General features: G+C 35.1%; 1 protein-coding gene across 1 annotated transcript; it reads left to right on the top strand.

Annotated features, from left to right (window-relative positions):
* Positions 1-7,831: 7,831 nt before the first annotated feature.
* LOC129258649 (cullin-5-like) lies at positions 7,832-18,351 on the top strand. Its single transcript, XM_054896888.2, has 4 exons — positions 7,832-7,837; positions 9,200-9,318; positions 10,043-10,166; positions 11,501-18,351. The coding sequence occupies exons 1-4, from the start codon at positions 7,832-7,834 to the stop codon at positions 11,693-11,695; spliced, it is 444 nt and encodes a 147-aa protein (XP_054752863.1). The 3' UTR covers positions 11,696-18,351.
* Positions 18,352-18,807: the final 456 nt, after the last annotated feature.

The raw sequence follows: 18,807 nt of genomic DNA, 5'->3' as shown, positions 1-18,807 counted from the left end.
CCCCCATGTTGATGCTGGTATCGGTACTTGCAATGAACACCGGTACCATATGTGTGTGTGTGTGTGAGGTGAGTGTGGAAGTGGCCAATATTATCGGCAACTTGCAGATAAGTGACGAAGCGCTGATTTCCCATCATTATTTACCAGTAATTCTTCGATATTTTTTGGTTCTTGACTCTTTCTTAAATACGCATATTAGAGATAGAAAGTAAGTTTGATTAAATTTTTTTTTGGATGAATTTTTTTTTCCATCCAAAAATGGGGGATGCGGTTAATACACCGTTACTTACGGTATTTGGACTTCCCTTGATGATCACTAATTTTTTTATATACAGTATTGAAACTCCTTACTTTTCTCAAGTTGTAAAAAAAAAATCTGGAAAATAAGACAAACCATATGGTTTCATGAAATGCAGAAAGGTTTGAAAAAGTAGAACCGCATTTCTTTAGAAAAAAATATTTTTGTGGAATTATAAGTGACAGTTGGGACATATATCATGTATATATACATTTTATATGAAAAATTATAACATTTTAGCCCCATAATTTACACAAACAGTTTCATTCATTCATTGTTTAAATAGTGTATTGGAAATCATCAATTAATTCACTACAATATAACTTCACACAAAACCTCAAGTTCTTCAGCTTGGAAAAAATGCTGCGAACCCTTGTACATTTCCCATCATGAAAAAAAATGATAATATATTGCTCCCGATTGTATATATTGAGGTTATTTAATTATATCGTCCTGAATGACTACTTATTAAAAGACTTTTCATTAAAAAGGAAGAATTTAGGGGCAATGCTCCTCTTCTAATTGATAAGAGTTCATTGTTTTATTCAGACTGCCCAGTACAACACGCAAGTGCCTGTACAACACACAAGTGTCCCGTACGACACACAAGTGTCCCGTACGACACATTATTTTGTTTATGATATATTGACAGAAATATTCAGCCAATTGCGGTTTCTAACATAATGAATGTCTTTAGTTTGATAGGACTATCATTATAATCAGCCAAAAAGAGTGATTGAAGAAGTCAAAGAGACATAAAGTAAGAAAGTTTGGCTTCAATTTAGAGGTGTCCCGTACGACACATTTTGAGTGTCCCGTACGCCACAATGTTCTCGAAAATTGTAATTTGCTTTATTTATTCATGAATGTTTATTTTGCTTTCTTTCATAGATGTGTTTGTTCTTGGGTAATTGAATATCAATTTGAGTTCAGTTTCTATGAAAATTATCCGTCCAACTCACAGACTTTAGAGTACAAACTTGAGGTTTCGAAAAAAGCCACTTTTTCTGCGTCTGTACGACACATTACTATTTTAAATCTGTATTATACAGGATGTGAATTCAAGTCATGTTAAGTCTTGGTTTTTCTAACACTCTGGTAGTACTTGATGATCACCTTTAGTTACTGGAATATTTTTTGTTTTTCTTGTAAAAAAACTGTCAAATGTTCTCTAAATGTCCCGTACGACACGTATGGAATCACCCTTAGATTTAAAATGATACATAACTTTAATAAAATTGATCAACAATAATCCCCTCAAGTATTAGATTGAATGAAGAGGAAATTTAGTGAGAGCTTCAAAGAATAAGGGGGGGGGGGACAAGGTTTGAAGTTCAGGTCCTCTCAAGCATGAGATGTGCATGGTGTGCTCAATCTCAATGAAACTTCCAAGTAGTGTGCAAAACAGGGTGTCAAAGAACCTGTTGTATCTTGTCTTTTATGCAACTTTGCAACTTCAGGTTTTGACAGTATGTAGAAAAAGAATAAATCTTTCAGAGTAATTAATTTTCAAGTGTTTGCTTCCCTGGTGACATATTGTTGGTTTTTGAGTGGTCTTCAAGCAGTTGGTCCACTTCTTAGACAGTATAATAACGCATGGGCGAAACCCATTTGGTATACTATCAATTTAGTTTTATTGCTGTATTGTGTACACCACACAAGATCCTCAGGCTATTTTTAATCAAGTCTGATTTTTATTTTGTCTAGTTTGTCTAATTTTCACTCCATCTACTTGTTGTTATGATCTTTTCAAATTAAAATTTATTTCATAAACTGTCTAACCATGACGACTAAATGGTGTTAAACCAAGTGGATTTTTGGTGAAATGGGTATAGGGGCTATAGCCTAATCAACATACTTTCTGTTGCTGTGATACTGAGTTTTCCCCATTCATATAATTCATTTTGTTTATATTCCTTGGAATTTACTGTGATTAGAGTTGATACATGTATGATGTCAAACTTTCTGACACTACATAAACAGAGCAACTCCATAAACTATGTTGGTATATTGGACCTCTCCGCAGTGATTTGTTACCATTTCCTAGTTCATTTGAAATTATATCCTACATAGAGTAAATCCTGTATAGTGATTGGTTCAAGTAGCATCATGTGACCTGATATATTTCAACTATGATGTTGCTTGACGTCAGACCTCGATATATTTTTGGATATATCGAGGTCTGACGTCATTATTTAGCAAAACTGGATATCTAGCTAAACTCTCGGGCGAACCGGCCAACGCGCTCTCTCTCCCGGCCAAGTCCAGCGATGCGTCGGCGCAGGCACTAATCTGCGTTCCGCTGAAAGTAGGTAATTCAACTCAAGTAACCGGACTTTGCAAGCTCAACACATAGATTTTGGTTGTAAATTACCAAAAGTAGGATATAAAACAAATATACCAGGCGTTTCATTCGAAAGCATATTGGGAATTATTAATCCTCGGTTGGAATGGCAAAACTACTATATTTCCCTCGGGGCTTCGCCCCTCGGGAAAAATAGTAATTGCCAGACCAACCTCGGATAAATAATTCCACTATACTTTCTCAAAGCCTGATATATTTCTTTATTATGTAATGCTATCAACTTATCAAAGCTTTAGCAGTTTGTGAAGTGAAGCAAGTACCGAAAAGTGGGGTTGAACATGTATACAGAAAGATTTTTTAATGGAGTTGCCCAACAAGTTCAATAATATCAATGATGTTTTATTATCTTAACTCTTTGCGTGCGACGGGCTTCCACAGAAGCCCAGCGAAGCCCAGCGAGTCGTTCACTTAGCTACGACGGGCTTCTACAGAAGCCGAGATTTGTTTGGTTTAATTCGATGAAGTTTTTCAGCTTTTTCATAATTGTTATGTACTAAAACCTCTGCCACTATTTCCTTTATAAAGCTATTTCGATAACCAAATGAAAAAAATATACAGCTACGTGGGGAAAATCCCCAAAATAGGAAATCATTTCAACTTTACCCGAATTTTTCGTTGGAGTCAGACAGGAAGGATAAATTTTGTGACGTGCACATATGCGTGCGCACTAGGCCTGATCACGTGATTTGTTCTGATCACGTGATTTGATCCATATCGTTGTTCTGAAAGATAAGCTAAAAATCGTTTCTGGAAGATCGTCACGTAATAAGCTACGCGTTTATTCACCATTTTCGTCTTATTTGTTTCATCAAGGAGATATCACTCTAGATAGAATGATATCTCCTTGGTTTCATCGATTGATTGTATTTTCAGAAAAACAAAAAGCTTGTAATGTCTTAGTACTTTGAGCTGATCTCGGTGCACTTTTGAACTTTTTCCCTCCCCATCATCCCTCTTCTCATTATTTTTGTCTACTATTCTGAAAAAAAAAGAGAAAAGAAAGCAGTTTAGCACACCATTCATCCTATGCTCTTTTCAAAAGGGAAACATGTAGTTCATGATATCGGCACTACCCAAACAAAATAATGTCTGGGCGGCCACTCAAACAAATTCCTTCCGAAAAGAGCAGGACACAGATTGTCAATTAACGTACTGTATCTAAAGGAAAAAAAAATTGTCTCAATTACCGACAACACAGGTGCTTATAACATCAGTCAGTGATTCATATTGCATAAAAGCGCTTCCCCTGGGTGATGATGCATATAAGGATGAAAGAAGAATCATTTAGGGAAATGATAGAAGAAAAAAAATTCAGATGTCACGGAGAACGAGAGACAATGAGAGACAGAGATAATAGGGGAAATAGACAAGTGCGCTTTTGCTAAAATTCCATGAATTTCTACTTAAACGAATAACAACATGACTTTATTTTTTTGTTAGATTAATAAAAAAAAAATCCCAAAACGTTTGTTTGTCGCAACTCGGTCCTCAGACCCTTGTCAAACTGATGATTTGTTATTATTATTCTTGTTTGACCTAGCCCCCCCCCCCCCCCCCCCCCCGCCATGGAAATGTTCTGACCTACACTCTAATATTGCTTGTTTGTCTCCTCCTATTTTCTGTTTTTAATTGCGAGTAACGCGGTAGAAAAGATAAGAATAAAGACCGTCCTGGCCAGTTTTTTTCCCTGTTACGACAAAAAAAAAAAATCGCTTTTGGGGCGCTTACCATGGTTAGCATCCAAACCAAAATATTTGGAAAAAGAATTATGTTATACCGGGACAGCAATGTTTTTTTTATGGTGCAGGGTTTGAGCTGTGGGACGGGGGTGAATCGGCAAAAAAAAATCAAAATTTTTTAATTCATGTCATTTTACAGAATGAATTTATAATAGGTTAGGTTTTAGAAGCTCTTTATCTTATTCTCATTTTTTCTCCCAGATGAGAATGTTTGCATTGAAAAGTTGACGGAAACATAATCACTTCAAATGATAAAACCAATAATGAACTAAAAGTTTCCTCGCCTGAAATGGAGGAAATACATGTAGAATGATATATGATGAGAAATTACGTTAAGGCACCCACTATAAAGAAAACACGTTTGTCTGGCGTGTCACCCGACAGAACCCTCTCAATCCTACAAACTTTTATTCATGTTTGACCTACACACCCCCCCCCCCCCCAAAAAAAAGGGTTGATACCGACCCAAATTTTATTGATTTTCCTACTTTTTTCGCGAATTTCTTTTTTTTTTTACCGGCGAATAGCGTGGTAGAAAAGATTGGTATAGAAAAAAAATTGTTTCCGTTACTGCAAACATTTGGGGCGCTTACCCTGGTTAGCATCAAAACCAAAATATCTGATTTTTTAAATAAAAACAGGGGCCGCTGAGTGTTTTGATAATAGAGGGGTTGAGCTGAATGTGGGAGGGAGTGGACTGGCCCAAAAAAATCACAAATTTATATAGACTTCGGATTTTTTGTACATGTTTGCTGAAAGGGGTGAGGACTGATACTTCCTACCAACTCCGCAGCCTCTGTAGGGGAAGGCGGGGTAAGTTGTGACACTTTTTGCATTTTGCATGTTAAAATTGATATGACTGATAATATTGTAGAAATAAGTACCTTGCCTTTAAATTTGATTCTTGGGAAATATTTTTCACTTATATATAACTTTCTACCCCCACACTGAAATTAATTGTGACCTTTGAAAAAAACAATGTCAAATGGCTCAACTTGCCCCATATGTGGGGTAAGTTGTGCCACCTTCTGGGGTAAGTTGAGCCACAAAAACTATGTTCAAAATGTATGCGGGAAGAAGCAGCATGTCAATTTTTTATTTCAAGTCTTTCACTTGCTAATTCTCTATAAATACTAACATCCTCTAAAAGTAAAAGAACTGTCATATGAATTTGCACCTTTCTGCCTGCATATCAATGGCTTTTCATTTGTTTTTCTTGTTTATTATACATTACCATAAGAATTACCATGGCTCAACTTGCCCCATGTTGGATGGCTCAAAGTACCCCAGTCCAAACTTAATGCGATATTTTCACATCCACACATTTCTTATGCATTTATCATTTTGAATACTATGACAAAAATGAAGATCCATACCTGGACTAACAATATTGTTCTTATTTCTTTATTATATTTAAAGACGTGTGTGGGTAAAAATCACTAATCTTTTTTACACCCTTTTTTACTTTTTTGGCTGAAATTTGTATTTTTCCCTCTAAAAAAGTACTTTTTGTTTCAAAGTCGAAAACAATGTGGTTGGGTAAAAGGTTATGTAATGGGTCATCAATACATGACACCACCACAATATCTGACTCATTCATTATTGGACTGGGGGTGGTGGCTCAACTTGCCCCTATGCTCAACTTACCCCGCCTTCCCCTACTATTAGATAGAACGATTAAAACGATAGAGACAAAAATAAATTCTAACTATTAGGAATGTTTTTTTATAATTTATTTATTACTTTGTTTTCGGTTGTGAAATCAAGGAGACAAATAAAAAATAGAACAAAACGAAAGAACAAATAAAAAAAACACTTGATTGCGGATGCTATAATTTATTCAAGAAAAAATACTTTCTCTTACTTTCAGTATTTGCTAGCATGGCTCTATTTTAGGGAAAAGTAAGATAAAGAAAGAAATGTAGAAAGTGACAAGACAAGAAGAGAGTTGGGAGGTATGATTTCAGACTTACAATTTTAGTCACTTTTACTCGTTTAACTCTTTGAAATAATTTCAGGATTTTACAAATTGAATACCGGTGTGCAAACTTCAGGAACAAAATTATTTTATTATCATAGCTGCGTGGAAAATCGAATTATATGAGACATATAATTTATGAAAAAATCTCAAAAATGTCTTTTAGTGAAAGATTGAGACCTCTGTCTTGCCATAACCCTAAGCCCCAAGTTCACAAAAAATTGTTTAGTCGTGCATTTTTATACGATGATCCTCATCATCATTTTGTCTTTTGCGAAAGATATCTACCTACGTTTTTAATATAGAAAATGGAAGATGATATAAAATTTATTTGAAGTGACAGTTACAATAGTGATTTTAAAAGGTTTTTCGGGATATTAATTTGAGAAACGGGGGGGACCCCTAAATTTTCGACATGATGACCACGATGCAATTGGACGAGAGGCCCACAAATGCAACCATCTCCGATCAGTACAAGTTGGCAAAATCAAGGCATACTCTCGGAACCGTTTCCGATGAAGAGAGAGAGGGTGAGACGTAAGATGTAATGTAAAATGACAGGTACTGAGAAGAAAAAATAGAGAGAAAGGATTGAGGGGAATGGGGGCGGGTATATACCTCGTAATCCAAATCGGGGAGAAGGAAGACGATACAGATATAATTTAAATGAGAAGAACTCAGAGAAAAAAGGGTGTAGAATGGAGGGGATATAGAAAGACGATAGATATAAGAAAGGGAATGGAAGCGGTAGAAAATACATTTAGTTACAGGTTAGAAACCAGAGAAAGAGAAAACGAGGAAATCCCTAATAATTGGTACCGTTTTATAAATACATGTACATTTTATATTGACAAACGCGCAATAATTTAAACAAATTTACCATCTGCCAGTCAAATAGAAGGATTTCAATAGCTTTTAAAACGGGCCCCTGGTACACTTTTGAACCCCCACCCCCCCCCCCCCCCGCTTTCTCTCGTTCTCTCATCTTATTGCTCTTATTTTCGTCTTCTATTTTAAAGGAAATAAACAGAAAATAAAGCAATTTAGAACACCGTTTATCCTCTGCTCTTTTGAAAGTGAAAACGCCCACGCAGTTCTTGATCTCGGCACTCAAAACAAAAGAAAGTCATGGTGGACGCTCAAACAAATTCCTTATAAAAAGAGCAGGAGACTAAAAGCCAACCTTGAATAAAAGGAAGATTAGTGTATTTCGTCAGGATGACCAGTCCTACTGAATGCTTTTCGTATTTAGCAATACAAAAATCTCTTAGGAATACTGCTTTTCATATTACGACAGTAAAATTAAAAAAAGTAAATGTTTACTCACTTATTGACAAAACATGCAGGCGCTTAAGACATGGCAAGAACATTTTCTTCTTGAGCATGACAGTGCTTTCTTCATAAAAAATACAATTTCCCCTGGGTAATTATACACATAGGGATGGAAGAAGATGCAAGTGAGATTAAAAAAAAGAATAGAAAATGCAAATCGAGATACATGTATAGGAGAATGATGAAACGACAGAAGGATGAGAGGGGAAAAAAGAGGAAATAGACCGAACAGGTATAATGTAAACCATAATGTGCGCTTTTGCTATTGCATGAATATTTACTTATAAAAAATTAGAGATTAGCTGAATGTGGGAGGGAGTGATCCGGCCAAATGAAAATCACAAGTTTATGGACTTATGCGTTTTTGTATACTTTTGCTAAATGGAGGGGGGGTGGACTTTTTAGTGAAACATTGAGGCCACCGTCTTGAAGCCCAGAAGCAAAAAATCACAAATTAGTCTCGAACTTTCGTTGCGCAGCATCATCATTGTACTTGCAAGGAAATATTTACCCTTTTTTATTCATTCTGGTATTTGGTATGCTGTGATTTCACCCAAAACAATTATTGTCGTAATTATACACTTTGCAAATGATCTCTATACAAGGGGCTAAAGAACCATTTATGAGTAGCGTGACAATAGGCAAAGAAAAAAGCATTAGAGCAGACAACAAAACGGTATCGATCGAACCCGACCCGTCCGTGCGTGCTGAATGCCCTTACGCATTTTTGTACACAGTGCCTATTCACTTGGGGAAACAGCGAAGAGTTGACCAAATAACACGACTATTTCCTAGTAAATTTCTTAACACTTCTGTTGATTTGAGAAGCGAAACCTTCATTTCTAGAAAGAAAAATGTCTGATCTTTCATCTTTACATTTACTACAAATCCTGAAAATACTTCAGTTTGGCGCAATTAGCAATTGTTTAGGAAAACACCACCACAGATCCAAATACCAGCAGTGTACCAAAACGGCTCCGCCGCAGGGAGAGGTATCTGGTTTCGCGGGCCCGCACGCAAAGGGTTAATATGATCGGTGGCCCGTTTCATAAAGCTTGTTATAATAACAAATTCGCAATAGGAGTTAAAAGCCACTTAAATCCTTCAATCTGATTGGCTGATATTGAATTTATTATAGAAATTGTGCATTTGTTATCATAACAAGTCTTTATGAAACGGGACCCTTAAATGAAAGGGTTAAACAGATATTGGACTAATGTTGGCTTGGGGTATTATTTATTGCACTTTAATTTATATGCACTTCTTCTTGACATGTTACAAGCCATTATGTCTTTAAGGGTATACTCTTCCTTTCCTGTGTACAATCTTTTTTGTAAATATTATTTGTAAATATTATTAATTTCTCTCTCATGATTTATAAAAAAATATGTAATCTTTCAATGATGAATATCTTAAACTTGAATGAAATTATTATTTTTTGTTTAACTAAACTAATTGATTTTATTTGAATCGTATCATTATTGCAGTCTTTGGTAGCGTTTGCCAAGTTAAAGAGACAGCTTGTTCTGATGCACCCAGAGGCTAAATCTCCCAAGGAATTTGTAGATGGAACTGTATTTTGGGTCAACCAAGATTTTGCTGTCATGTAAGTTGTACATATTTGCTGGCTTGAATTCGCAAAATATTTTTAATCCTATCTAATCTGGGGTGGGGGAGGGTGCCTTGACCCCTTTCACGATAAATCTGTGTCGTGAAAAGCACATGCAGCAAGGTTTCATGTCTTTATTCTTTTAAATTCTTCGCAACTTTTTAGCCCAAATTTCAGAGGCCTAGGTTTATGGTTCCAAAATTACAGAAAATTTTGTAAGGGCATGTGCAATTTAAAAAAAATGCATTATTAAAAAAAACACATGATTTTGTGTACAAATCCAATGCAATTCTGCATCTAGACAATATTCATAAAGGTATCAGTATTTTTTATTTTAATGATGGTAGAAAAATAATAAATCATGAACAAAACAGTGTTGCCAACAATTTCCATTGAAAAATATTACCAAAAACTGAAAGCCCCCAAAACAGAAAAGACATTGAAAACAGTAAAAATACCAGAATTACAAAAATTATTTCAAAAAAGTGTTCAGAACAAAACCTAGTTATTTTGGAGCTTTGTTTTAATGACTGATTTTATGCCTGAATTGATTAATTTTACAGATTAATAAGAAATAAAATTTGAATAATTTTGGAACAATTACACGTATGCATGGGACGATTTGTCTCTATGGAGTGATCAAGAATTTATCAGCAATGTTTCATATAGGATATGATATGATTTTAAGAGATTTTGCTTGTTTTATCAATATGAATTGCAGTAAGAATGGGAAGCCTCAGAAGCGTGGTAAGATCAACCTTATAGGAAGACTACAGCTCTCTACAGAGAGAAGTACTGAAGAAGATAAAGAAGGAATTGTGCAACTCAGAATACTTAGAACACAGGTCAGTCACATGTTCATTCAGTTATGTTCACATAGCTTATCAACACTAACGTAGATAATGATAATATAGAGTTTTTCCAAAGTGCCAAATCCACATTGATTATGTGCTCAAGGCACTGCGAAAGGAAAATGAGAGAAAAAATTACATGGAGTAGGAAGGGACAAGGATAAAAGAAACACAGTCATGACAATGAAAGGAAACTACTGGAAGGCAATTTTAAACAAATGGGTTTTTAGAGCAATTTTGCAACAATTGATGTTTGAAATACAACGAATGGAATATGGCAACTGATTCCACAAGGATGGTCCAGCATGTGCAAATGACCAATCCCCCATGATTTCTTGGATTTTGGAACTGCAAGCAATTTTGAATCGGAAGATCTTAAACGTCAAGGAGGATTGTATGGCATCAACAAATTAACATTATATTCTGGGGCAGATCCATGGATACAGTGAAAATATGTTAGGGCAGAAACCTGTATGCAGTAACCTTGGTAAATCTCCCCAAATATGTCTATCATTATTCCAATTCATTACTAGATTATATGTATGACGTATAACAGTAATGATGAGGATGATATGAAATGAAAATGTTTTGTACAGAATAAAGTTTATGATTCTACATGAAAGTTTATTTTGATCAGGTGCCCAATCTAAATAAAATATCTGTGTGTTTTTTTAGTAATATAAAGCCTATTCCAAAGCAAAGCACAGGCTAAAAAATCAAGATATAATCTAGGCCTCTCTGATATCCAATCATTAAATTTGTAAGGTCTTTCAAATTTCCTTATAAGATTACGTAATTCAATTCCTTGAAAGATACTACTCAAAGAGCATTTTTTGAAAGAAAATATATAAATACTATGCCAAGAGAGGGCACTGGATACGAACCGATGCCAAATGTTAATTTTAATGGCTGAAAAAGATGCATTGGCGATGACACAAATGCATGATTTGAATTAGATGATGCTGTACTGTAATTCACATTATTGAGCCTTTACTAAATCTTTAGCCAGGCTTTAAGGCCAAAATTTATGAAATTTGTAAGCATTTAATTAAAGAACAAATATTCAACATTATTAACGATAATCAAGGAATCATGTGTCTCATAATTATTTTAACACAGCTGAGACAAAAAGGTAAATTCAATGATGTCTTAATTTTCTTATTTTACATCTCATTATAATGAAATTTGCTGCGTTGTTGTTTGATTCATCTTTTTTATTCAAATCAATTTTTTGTTTCGGTAGACTTCCCCTTTATGATAATAAAACCCTATGGGTTACGTACAGTTTCTCGTATGCTCATCTTCAATTTATTATGTTTGATCTCCAGGAGGCAATAGTTAAGATCATGAAGATGAGGAAGAAGCTTAGCAATGCCCAACTTCAGACGGAATTGGTTGAAATCCTCAAGAACATGTTCCTTCCGCAGAAGAAGATGATCAAAGAACAAATAGAATGGCTGATAGATCATAAGTACATGAAGAGAGATGATGGTGACATCAATACATTCATCTACCTTGCTTGATTATCATGCCAGTCAGAACTGACTCAGCGGGTGATTGGTCCGGTCTGAATATCTTGACAAAGAGATGGGAAATGGTCGAAAGAGAAATATTTATCATCACAAAGGATAGTAATGGGTATTCATTTGTATTTTACACTGTGAAGAAATTGTGGAGAAAATACTGTGGCTCGACGGAAAGATGGAGACAACCCTCCACCTACCGTTCCCTCAGACTTGTTAGAACTATGGCCCTACAGGATGTGTATCCAGTCATCTAGTTATCACCAGGACAAAAATCAAGAGATAGTTTTGTGTTATTGAATCCTGGACTGACGGATGCACGTGAGTTAGTGTCCAGGATATCAGAAGAGGCCATTCATGCCATGAATGCGAATTAAGACAAGAAAGCTCACTGAAGATTGGCAGACCTTGCAAGAAAGGAAGAACTCTATATCTACCTGTTGCTATCCTGTTTGCACCTGCTAAGGAACAGTTCTTATCCTCTCTCTGGGGTGCTGGGACTGTTCCTGTGTCTTCTTTCTTCCCCCCAATGGGTCAGCAGTCCAACGATTGTACTAATATGGCAAATTTATTAGTGAACATAAGCTACCTATCATGACTACAATGAAATATTTGACTATGATGTTTCTGCAGAAGAGAAATTCATATTCCTTCATTTAGGTAGAGTGACTACAACTCTCTTCATTCTAGCCCAATTCGGTCAGTAATCTACGAACCGTCTGAGTTTAGAACGTTAAGTGTTTCCAAACCAGGAATGCATATATATTATTTATGAATTTATGGCAGAGAGAAATATCCATTTACATGTACATGTACATTTGGAAACTTGGAACAAACATAAATCTTGCTTTGTTACACGTACATTGACATGCTGTTATCATCAAAGTAGCTGATTAGTCAAATCATCTAAAGACAGCCTATGTGCACGCTCCAATTCTTGCTTTTTTATAAACGAAGTTTGAAGTTGGTATCTAGGAATCAGTGTATGGTCGGGCGGTCGGTCCGTTGCAAATCTTGCACATCGAATTACTTTCTCAGTTTTTAACCAATTCTCATGATATTTAGCTCACCCATTGGTCTTTGGGTAATACTAGGCTAGACATATTTTTTCTATGTGTTGGAAACTGTTTCCATGGTAACAGTATTAATCACCTTCAGTGATAGTTCTAATTTGTCTCAATCCAAAAGCCTTCGAGCATGTTCAAGATGGTGAGCATTAAACCTGTTTCGTTCCCCATCTATCCATTGCGGGCTAGTTAACCTCTCTCGCTCTTTGCAGTACAGTGAAACTTAAGGATCTGGCTAAAACTATTTCATGTTCCTCTGTGCAAGTAGTTTAGTTTGTTTCAAGAACAAGTCATTGTTTATTTGAATTTATATCCCCTTTAATCCTGTTGATACTTTTGAATCATCTGCAGTGCAATTGGGCTCACAAAGACAGTAATGGCTGAGCACTCTTTTTTAGAGGTCCTTTTCTTGAAATGAGAGTAATTAATTCTTAATTATCTAAATGTTTTTTGGGGGGGTTTTGTGAAGTGATTAGGATGAGTCATACAGTATATATCTTTGGAAAACTGAGAATCTCCACTTTTAGGAGAGCTTAAAACAGTATGGTGATTTTGGCGACTTATTGGTGGATTTGAGGGGGCCGGCAACATATTCAATAACTCTACTTCAATGAATCTTGCAAGAAACCATTGATATCCACATATTCTCCTACATGTATGTTATCCAAACTCTAGAATCATTAATCTGATGCACAACAGTAGGGGAAGGCGGGGTAAGTTGTGACACTTTTTGCATTTTGCATGATAGAATTGATATGACTAATAATATTGTAGAAATAAGTACCTTGCCTTTAAATATGATTCTTGGGAAATCTTTTTCACCTATATACATCTTCCTACCCCCACACTGAAAGTCGTTGTGACCTTTGAAAAAAACGATGTCAAGTGGCACAACTTGCCCCATCTGTGGGGTAAGTTGTGCCACCTTTGAGGGTAAGTTGAGCCACCTTTGAGGGTAAGTTGAGCCACAAAAACTATGTACAAAATGTATGCGGGAATAATCAGCATGTCAATTTTTTATTTAAAGTCTTTTCACTTGTTAATTCTCTAAAAATACTAACATTCTTTAAAAGAATACTAAAAATAAGTTGAGCCACAAAAACTATGTACAAAATGTATGCGGGAAGAACCAGCATGTCAATTTTTTATTTAAAGTCTTTTCACTTGTTAATTCTCTAAAAATACAAAAATTCTCTAAAAGTAAAAGAACTGTCATGTGAATTTGCTCTTTTCTGCCTGCATATCGATGGCTTTTTAAGGTTTGATTGCGTTTTTGTTTACATTACCATAAGAATTACCATGGCTCAACTTGCCCCATGTTTGCTGGCTCAACTTACCCCAGTCCGAACTTAATGCGATAATTTCGCATCCACACATTTCTTATGTATCCATCATGTAAAAGACTGTGACAAGAATGAAGATCCATACCTGGACTGACAATGTTGTTCCTATGCTTTATTATATACAAAGAAGTGTGTGTGTAAAAACACTTATCTATTTCACACCCTTTTTTACTTTTTTGGCTGAAATTTGTATTTTTCCCTCTAAAAAGGTACTTTTTGTTTTAAAGTTGAAAACAATGTGGTGGGGTTAAGGGTTATGTAATGGGTCATCAATACATGACACCACCATAAGGTCTGACTCATTCATTATTGGCCTGGGGGCGGTGGCTCAACTTGCCCCTATGCTCAACTTACCCCGCCTTCCCCTAATATATGAAATAGGTATTACAATCTGTATTAATGTACGGTACATGTTTATTTTCCTATGAATACTATTTAACATGTTACTTTTTGTAATATGATCTTAAGCCCAGCGCACACTGTGCAATTCGTTGCCATTCAGATTTCAAAGAAATAATAAAAGAATTCAATATAATGTGCGCTGGGCTTAATTCGAATTTCACGAATTTATGATATGTGTGGATACAAGTGTCTCCATGTTTTGTAAAAAATAATGTCAATCAGAAGTATTGATGTAAATTGCCTGTTTTAACAGTTAATGTCTGTTTTCCTGATAAAGCAGAATCAAATTCACACTCCTAGCATTAAATGGTTAAAATTTTGCCAGGCCTGTTTAGTTTATTTGAGTTAAGGGAATGTTCCATCAGGTTTCAAAATATATTGAAAATAAATTTTAGTTGATAAAACACCCCCAAGAAACTCTATTTCCAAGTATATCTGCTATATTTAAAATCTGTGCTCCTCTTAAAAAACATGGTTAGTCTCAATGGAGTACACATTAAATGAATATTTAGGCCAGCAAACTTAATATATCCTTGGGTAGATATTGATTTGAATACATTTTTAAAAGGTTCTATTTCATAAAGAGTGATCTATGTTCTCTAATCCCATCCATAAGGCTGCATACCATCTGTAAGTTACATGTGGATTCACAAACACCTAAGATTAATTTTTATCAAGATGAAATCAATTTTATGATATTTGATTGGTAAACAGCTTCTAAAAATAATTAACACACTAGTGTGTTAAGTGTATCTGATCACAGGAATTGTTTTATCAAATACCTAGGATTATACTTATTGTTCAGTCCACACTGGTTCATATCAGTAATTGCACTTTCTTAACTCTTGACATGTTTCGTTTGCAACAATGCACACCCGTAGATGTGTTTCGTCAACCACGTCTTATTGATGCCCCTTTGTCTAATAGTTTTCGTAGATTTGTTTTGTTTTGGATACATTCACTTTCAAGAGCACTGAGAAGAAGAAAAAAAACTAATATATCCTCCTGCAGACCCAAGAAATTCATTGAAAAAAAGGAGAAAAATCAATAAAACCTTCCTCACAAACAATACCATGGTTAGGTTCAATGTTAGGAGTGTCACCTGTGTGAAAGAGGTGCTTTGGTTGAGGTACATTCAACAATGGAAGATTTACCCCCTTTTTTCTTTTTCATGATAATTCATGCCACTGACACAAGACCAAAATAAGTAAGGGCTTAAGTTTTGTTGGATATTTAAGAAGAAAGCTTTAAGATAAAAGAAATATTATGATTTATTATTACATTAGTAATCCAATAGATATAACAAGAAAGCTTACAAAGTGCCCTACAAGTTTGCTAAAATAAAATGTTGAGATAAAATTATAGCCCTCTAAATAAAAGAGAGTACATGTATTATACCATGTAGAAGGGTTCTCTTGCGATCTGCTAAAATGATGCAACACAAAAGGGGTTTACAGGTCAATGCATGAAGAGTTGATATAGCTTTCATTTTTGTCTCACCTGCATAGCAGAGTGAGACTATAGGCGCCGCTTTTCCGACGGCGGCGGCGTCAACACCAAATCTTAACCGAAGATTAAGTTTTTGAAATGACAGCATAACTTAAAAAGTATATGGACCTAGTTCATGAAACTTGGCCATAAGGTTAATCAAGTATTACTGAACATCCTGCCTGAGTTTCATGTCACATGACCAAGATCAAAGGTCATTTAGGGTAAATGAACTTAGACTATGTTGGGGAAATCAACATCAAAATCTTAACCTACATGTATGGTTAAGTTTTTGAAATGTCATCATAACTTAGAAAATATATGGACCTAGTTCTTGAACCTTGGACATAAGGTCAATCAAGTATTACTGAACATCCTGCATGAGTTTCACGTCACATGACCAAGGTCAAAGTTCATTTAGGGTCAATGAACTTTGGCCAAATTGGGGGTATCTGTTGAATTACCATCATAACTTTGAAAGTTTATGGATCTGACTCATGAAACTTAGACATAATAGTAATCAAGTGTCACTGAACATCCTGTGCAAGTTTCAGATCACATGGTTAAGGTCAAATGTCATTTAGGGTCAACAAACTTTGGCAAAATTGGGGGTATTTGTTGAATTACAATCATAACTTTGAAAGTATGTTGGTCTAGTTCATAAAACTTGGACATAAGAGTAATCAAGTATCATGGAACATCCTGTGCGCATTTCAGGTCACATGACCAAGGTCAAAGGTCAATGAACTTTAGCCATAATGGGGGTATCTGTTGAATTATCATCATAACTTTGAAAGTTTATGGATCTGACTCCTGAAACTTGAACATAAGAGTAATCAAGTATCACTGAACATCCTGTGCGAGTTTCAGGTAACATGATCAAGGTCAAAGGTCATGTAAGGTCAATGAATTACCATCATAACTCTTAGTTTATTGGTCTAGTTCATAAAACTTGGACATAAGAGTCATCAAGTATCACTGAACATCTCATGCGAGTTTCAGATCACATGACCAAAGTCAAAGGTCATTTAAGGTCAATGAACTTTGGCCATTTTAGAGGTAATTATTAGATTGCTGTCATAACTTTTAAAGTTTATAGATATAGTGTATAAAATGTGGATATAGGTGTAATCAAGTATCACTGACAAGTTTTAGGTCACATGATCAAGGTCAAATGTCAATGAACGTAGTATTGTATCATTATATGAATGGTGTTTTTTTATGATAATTATTTTATTGTAGTTTTCAAAGTCAGCACTGCTGCTATATTGAATCGCGTGATGCAGGTGAGACCGCCAGAGGCATTCCACTTGTTGTTTTATGTACACTCTCTGTGCTCTAATATACAGTAACTTGTCTGTGCAATATGCTTGTTCATTTACACATACATGTAAAAACAAATTGTACAAAAAATAAAATTTGTAAAATTTGTAAAAAAAAAACTATTTGGGTTCCAGATACACAAAATTAAATTTTTTGACGATACAATCAAAAGAAATTAATTTTACGAAATCATTGAAGAATCATTAAATCATGTGTACTATAAAGCAGGTGAAAATTATCTTTCAAGTAAATACAAATTTCAGATCTCCCTAATGTAGAGATTTGTTTTCATTTATTCTTAGCTGTTTTGTTACCATTTCCCCCTCTTGACCTTACAGTGACTGGTATCTGGAATTTCAGGGTTAGGGAATTATGTTTTAAGTCTCTTGATGAAAGGTATTACATGCAAGGTTTACCATCGATGTGATTTACATGCGAAAAAAAAAACACTAGGAACTTGAACAGTTTTTGTTTTTTGTCAATCGGCATTCTATCATGTGGATAGTTGCTAGATATGGCAAGCATTGGAAAAAAAAATTATCCCCAAAATTGATTGGTATTAGTGACCACTGCTCGTTTATCAATATCTTTATTAATGGATAGTTGCTATATCGGTCAAGCATTTGAGGATTTTGTAACTTCAACTTTAAAACATTTTTGATATGTTGGTGATCAGGAGCCCATTGCACAAAGAGTTGTAATCAAACGCAACCCTTTAAGATCATTTGCAAATTGATTTTCAACCAATGAAATGCATGCATTTGGGATTTACGTTTGATTTCTTGACTTGCGTTTCAATACAGCTCTTCCTGCAATGGCCCCCTAGTGAGATAGGTAAGGGTCTTGATACTATGCAGACTCAATCTTTTCATCAAAATGTATATCTTCTCTTTTCTTATTATTTTGATGAAATGTTTAATAATCATGGTCAAATTGTACAGGTCATACAGAATATTGTACAGTTTATTCACGTATTACATGATTTATCGATATGAAGATATTAAAGTCGTTTTGAACAATGAACCACAAATTATGCACTCTGTTTGTTGTTGCTTATTGTGTATTAGATGTACATTTGTATGTTTGGTTGTCAAATCGTCAGCTAATATTTGCAACTTACTTACTGTCCGTTATGCCTTTAAACCAATCGTAAACTGTACATTGTATTCGTACTCGTAGTGCACAAAGCACAGGTTTGATTTTGCCCAAAGTTCGAACGAAAAATGGGCAAACAAAGTTTTTCTTTTGCTGGTGCATTCATTTGGAATAATTTACCTGAATTTTTAAGAAATGCCCAATCAGAATAATAATAGAACAGTTTTTGTATAGTGCATGCGCGTTATGAAAAAGAAGAAAAGATGAGGGGAAAGGTGCTGGTAATGCTTTGATGTTATTATCAGTTAAATGAATATGTTTTCAATGCAGATTTAAATTGCCCAATAGTATCAACTTGCCTTAACCCTTATTAAACTGAGGGGAGGGGGTCAAT

Source organism: Lytechinus pictus, chromosome 4 (assembly GCF_037042905.1).
Source record: "Lytechinus pictus isolate F3 Inbred chromosome 4, Lp3.0, whole genome shotgun sequence".
NCBI lineage: Eukaryota > Metazoa > Echinodermata > Echinoidea > Temnopleuroida > Toxopneustidae > Lytechinus > Lytechinus pictus.
Note: the sequence above shows the minus strand (reverse complement) of the source record. Positions and strands in the feature narration are given on the sequence as shown.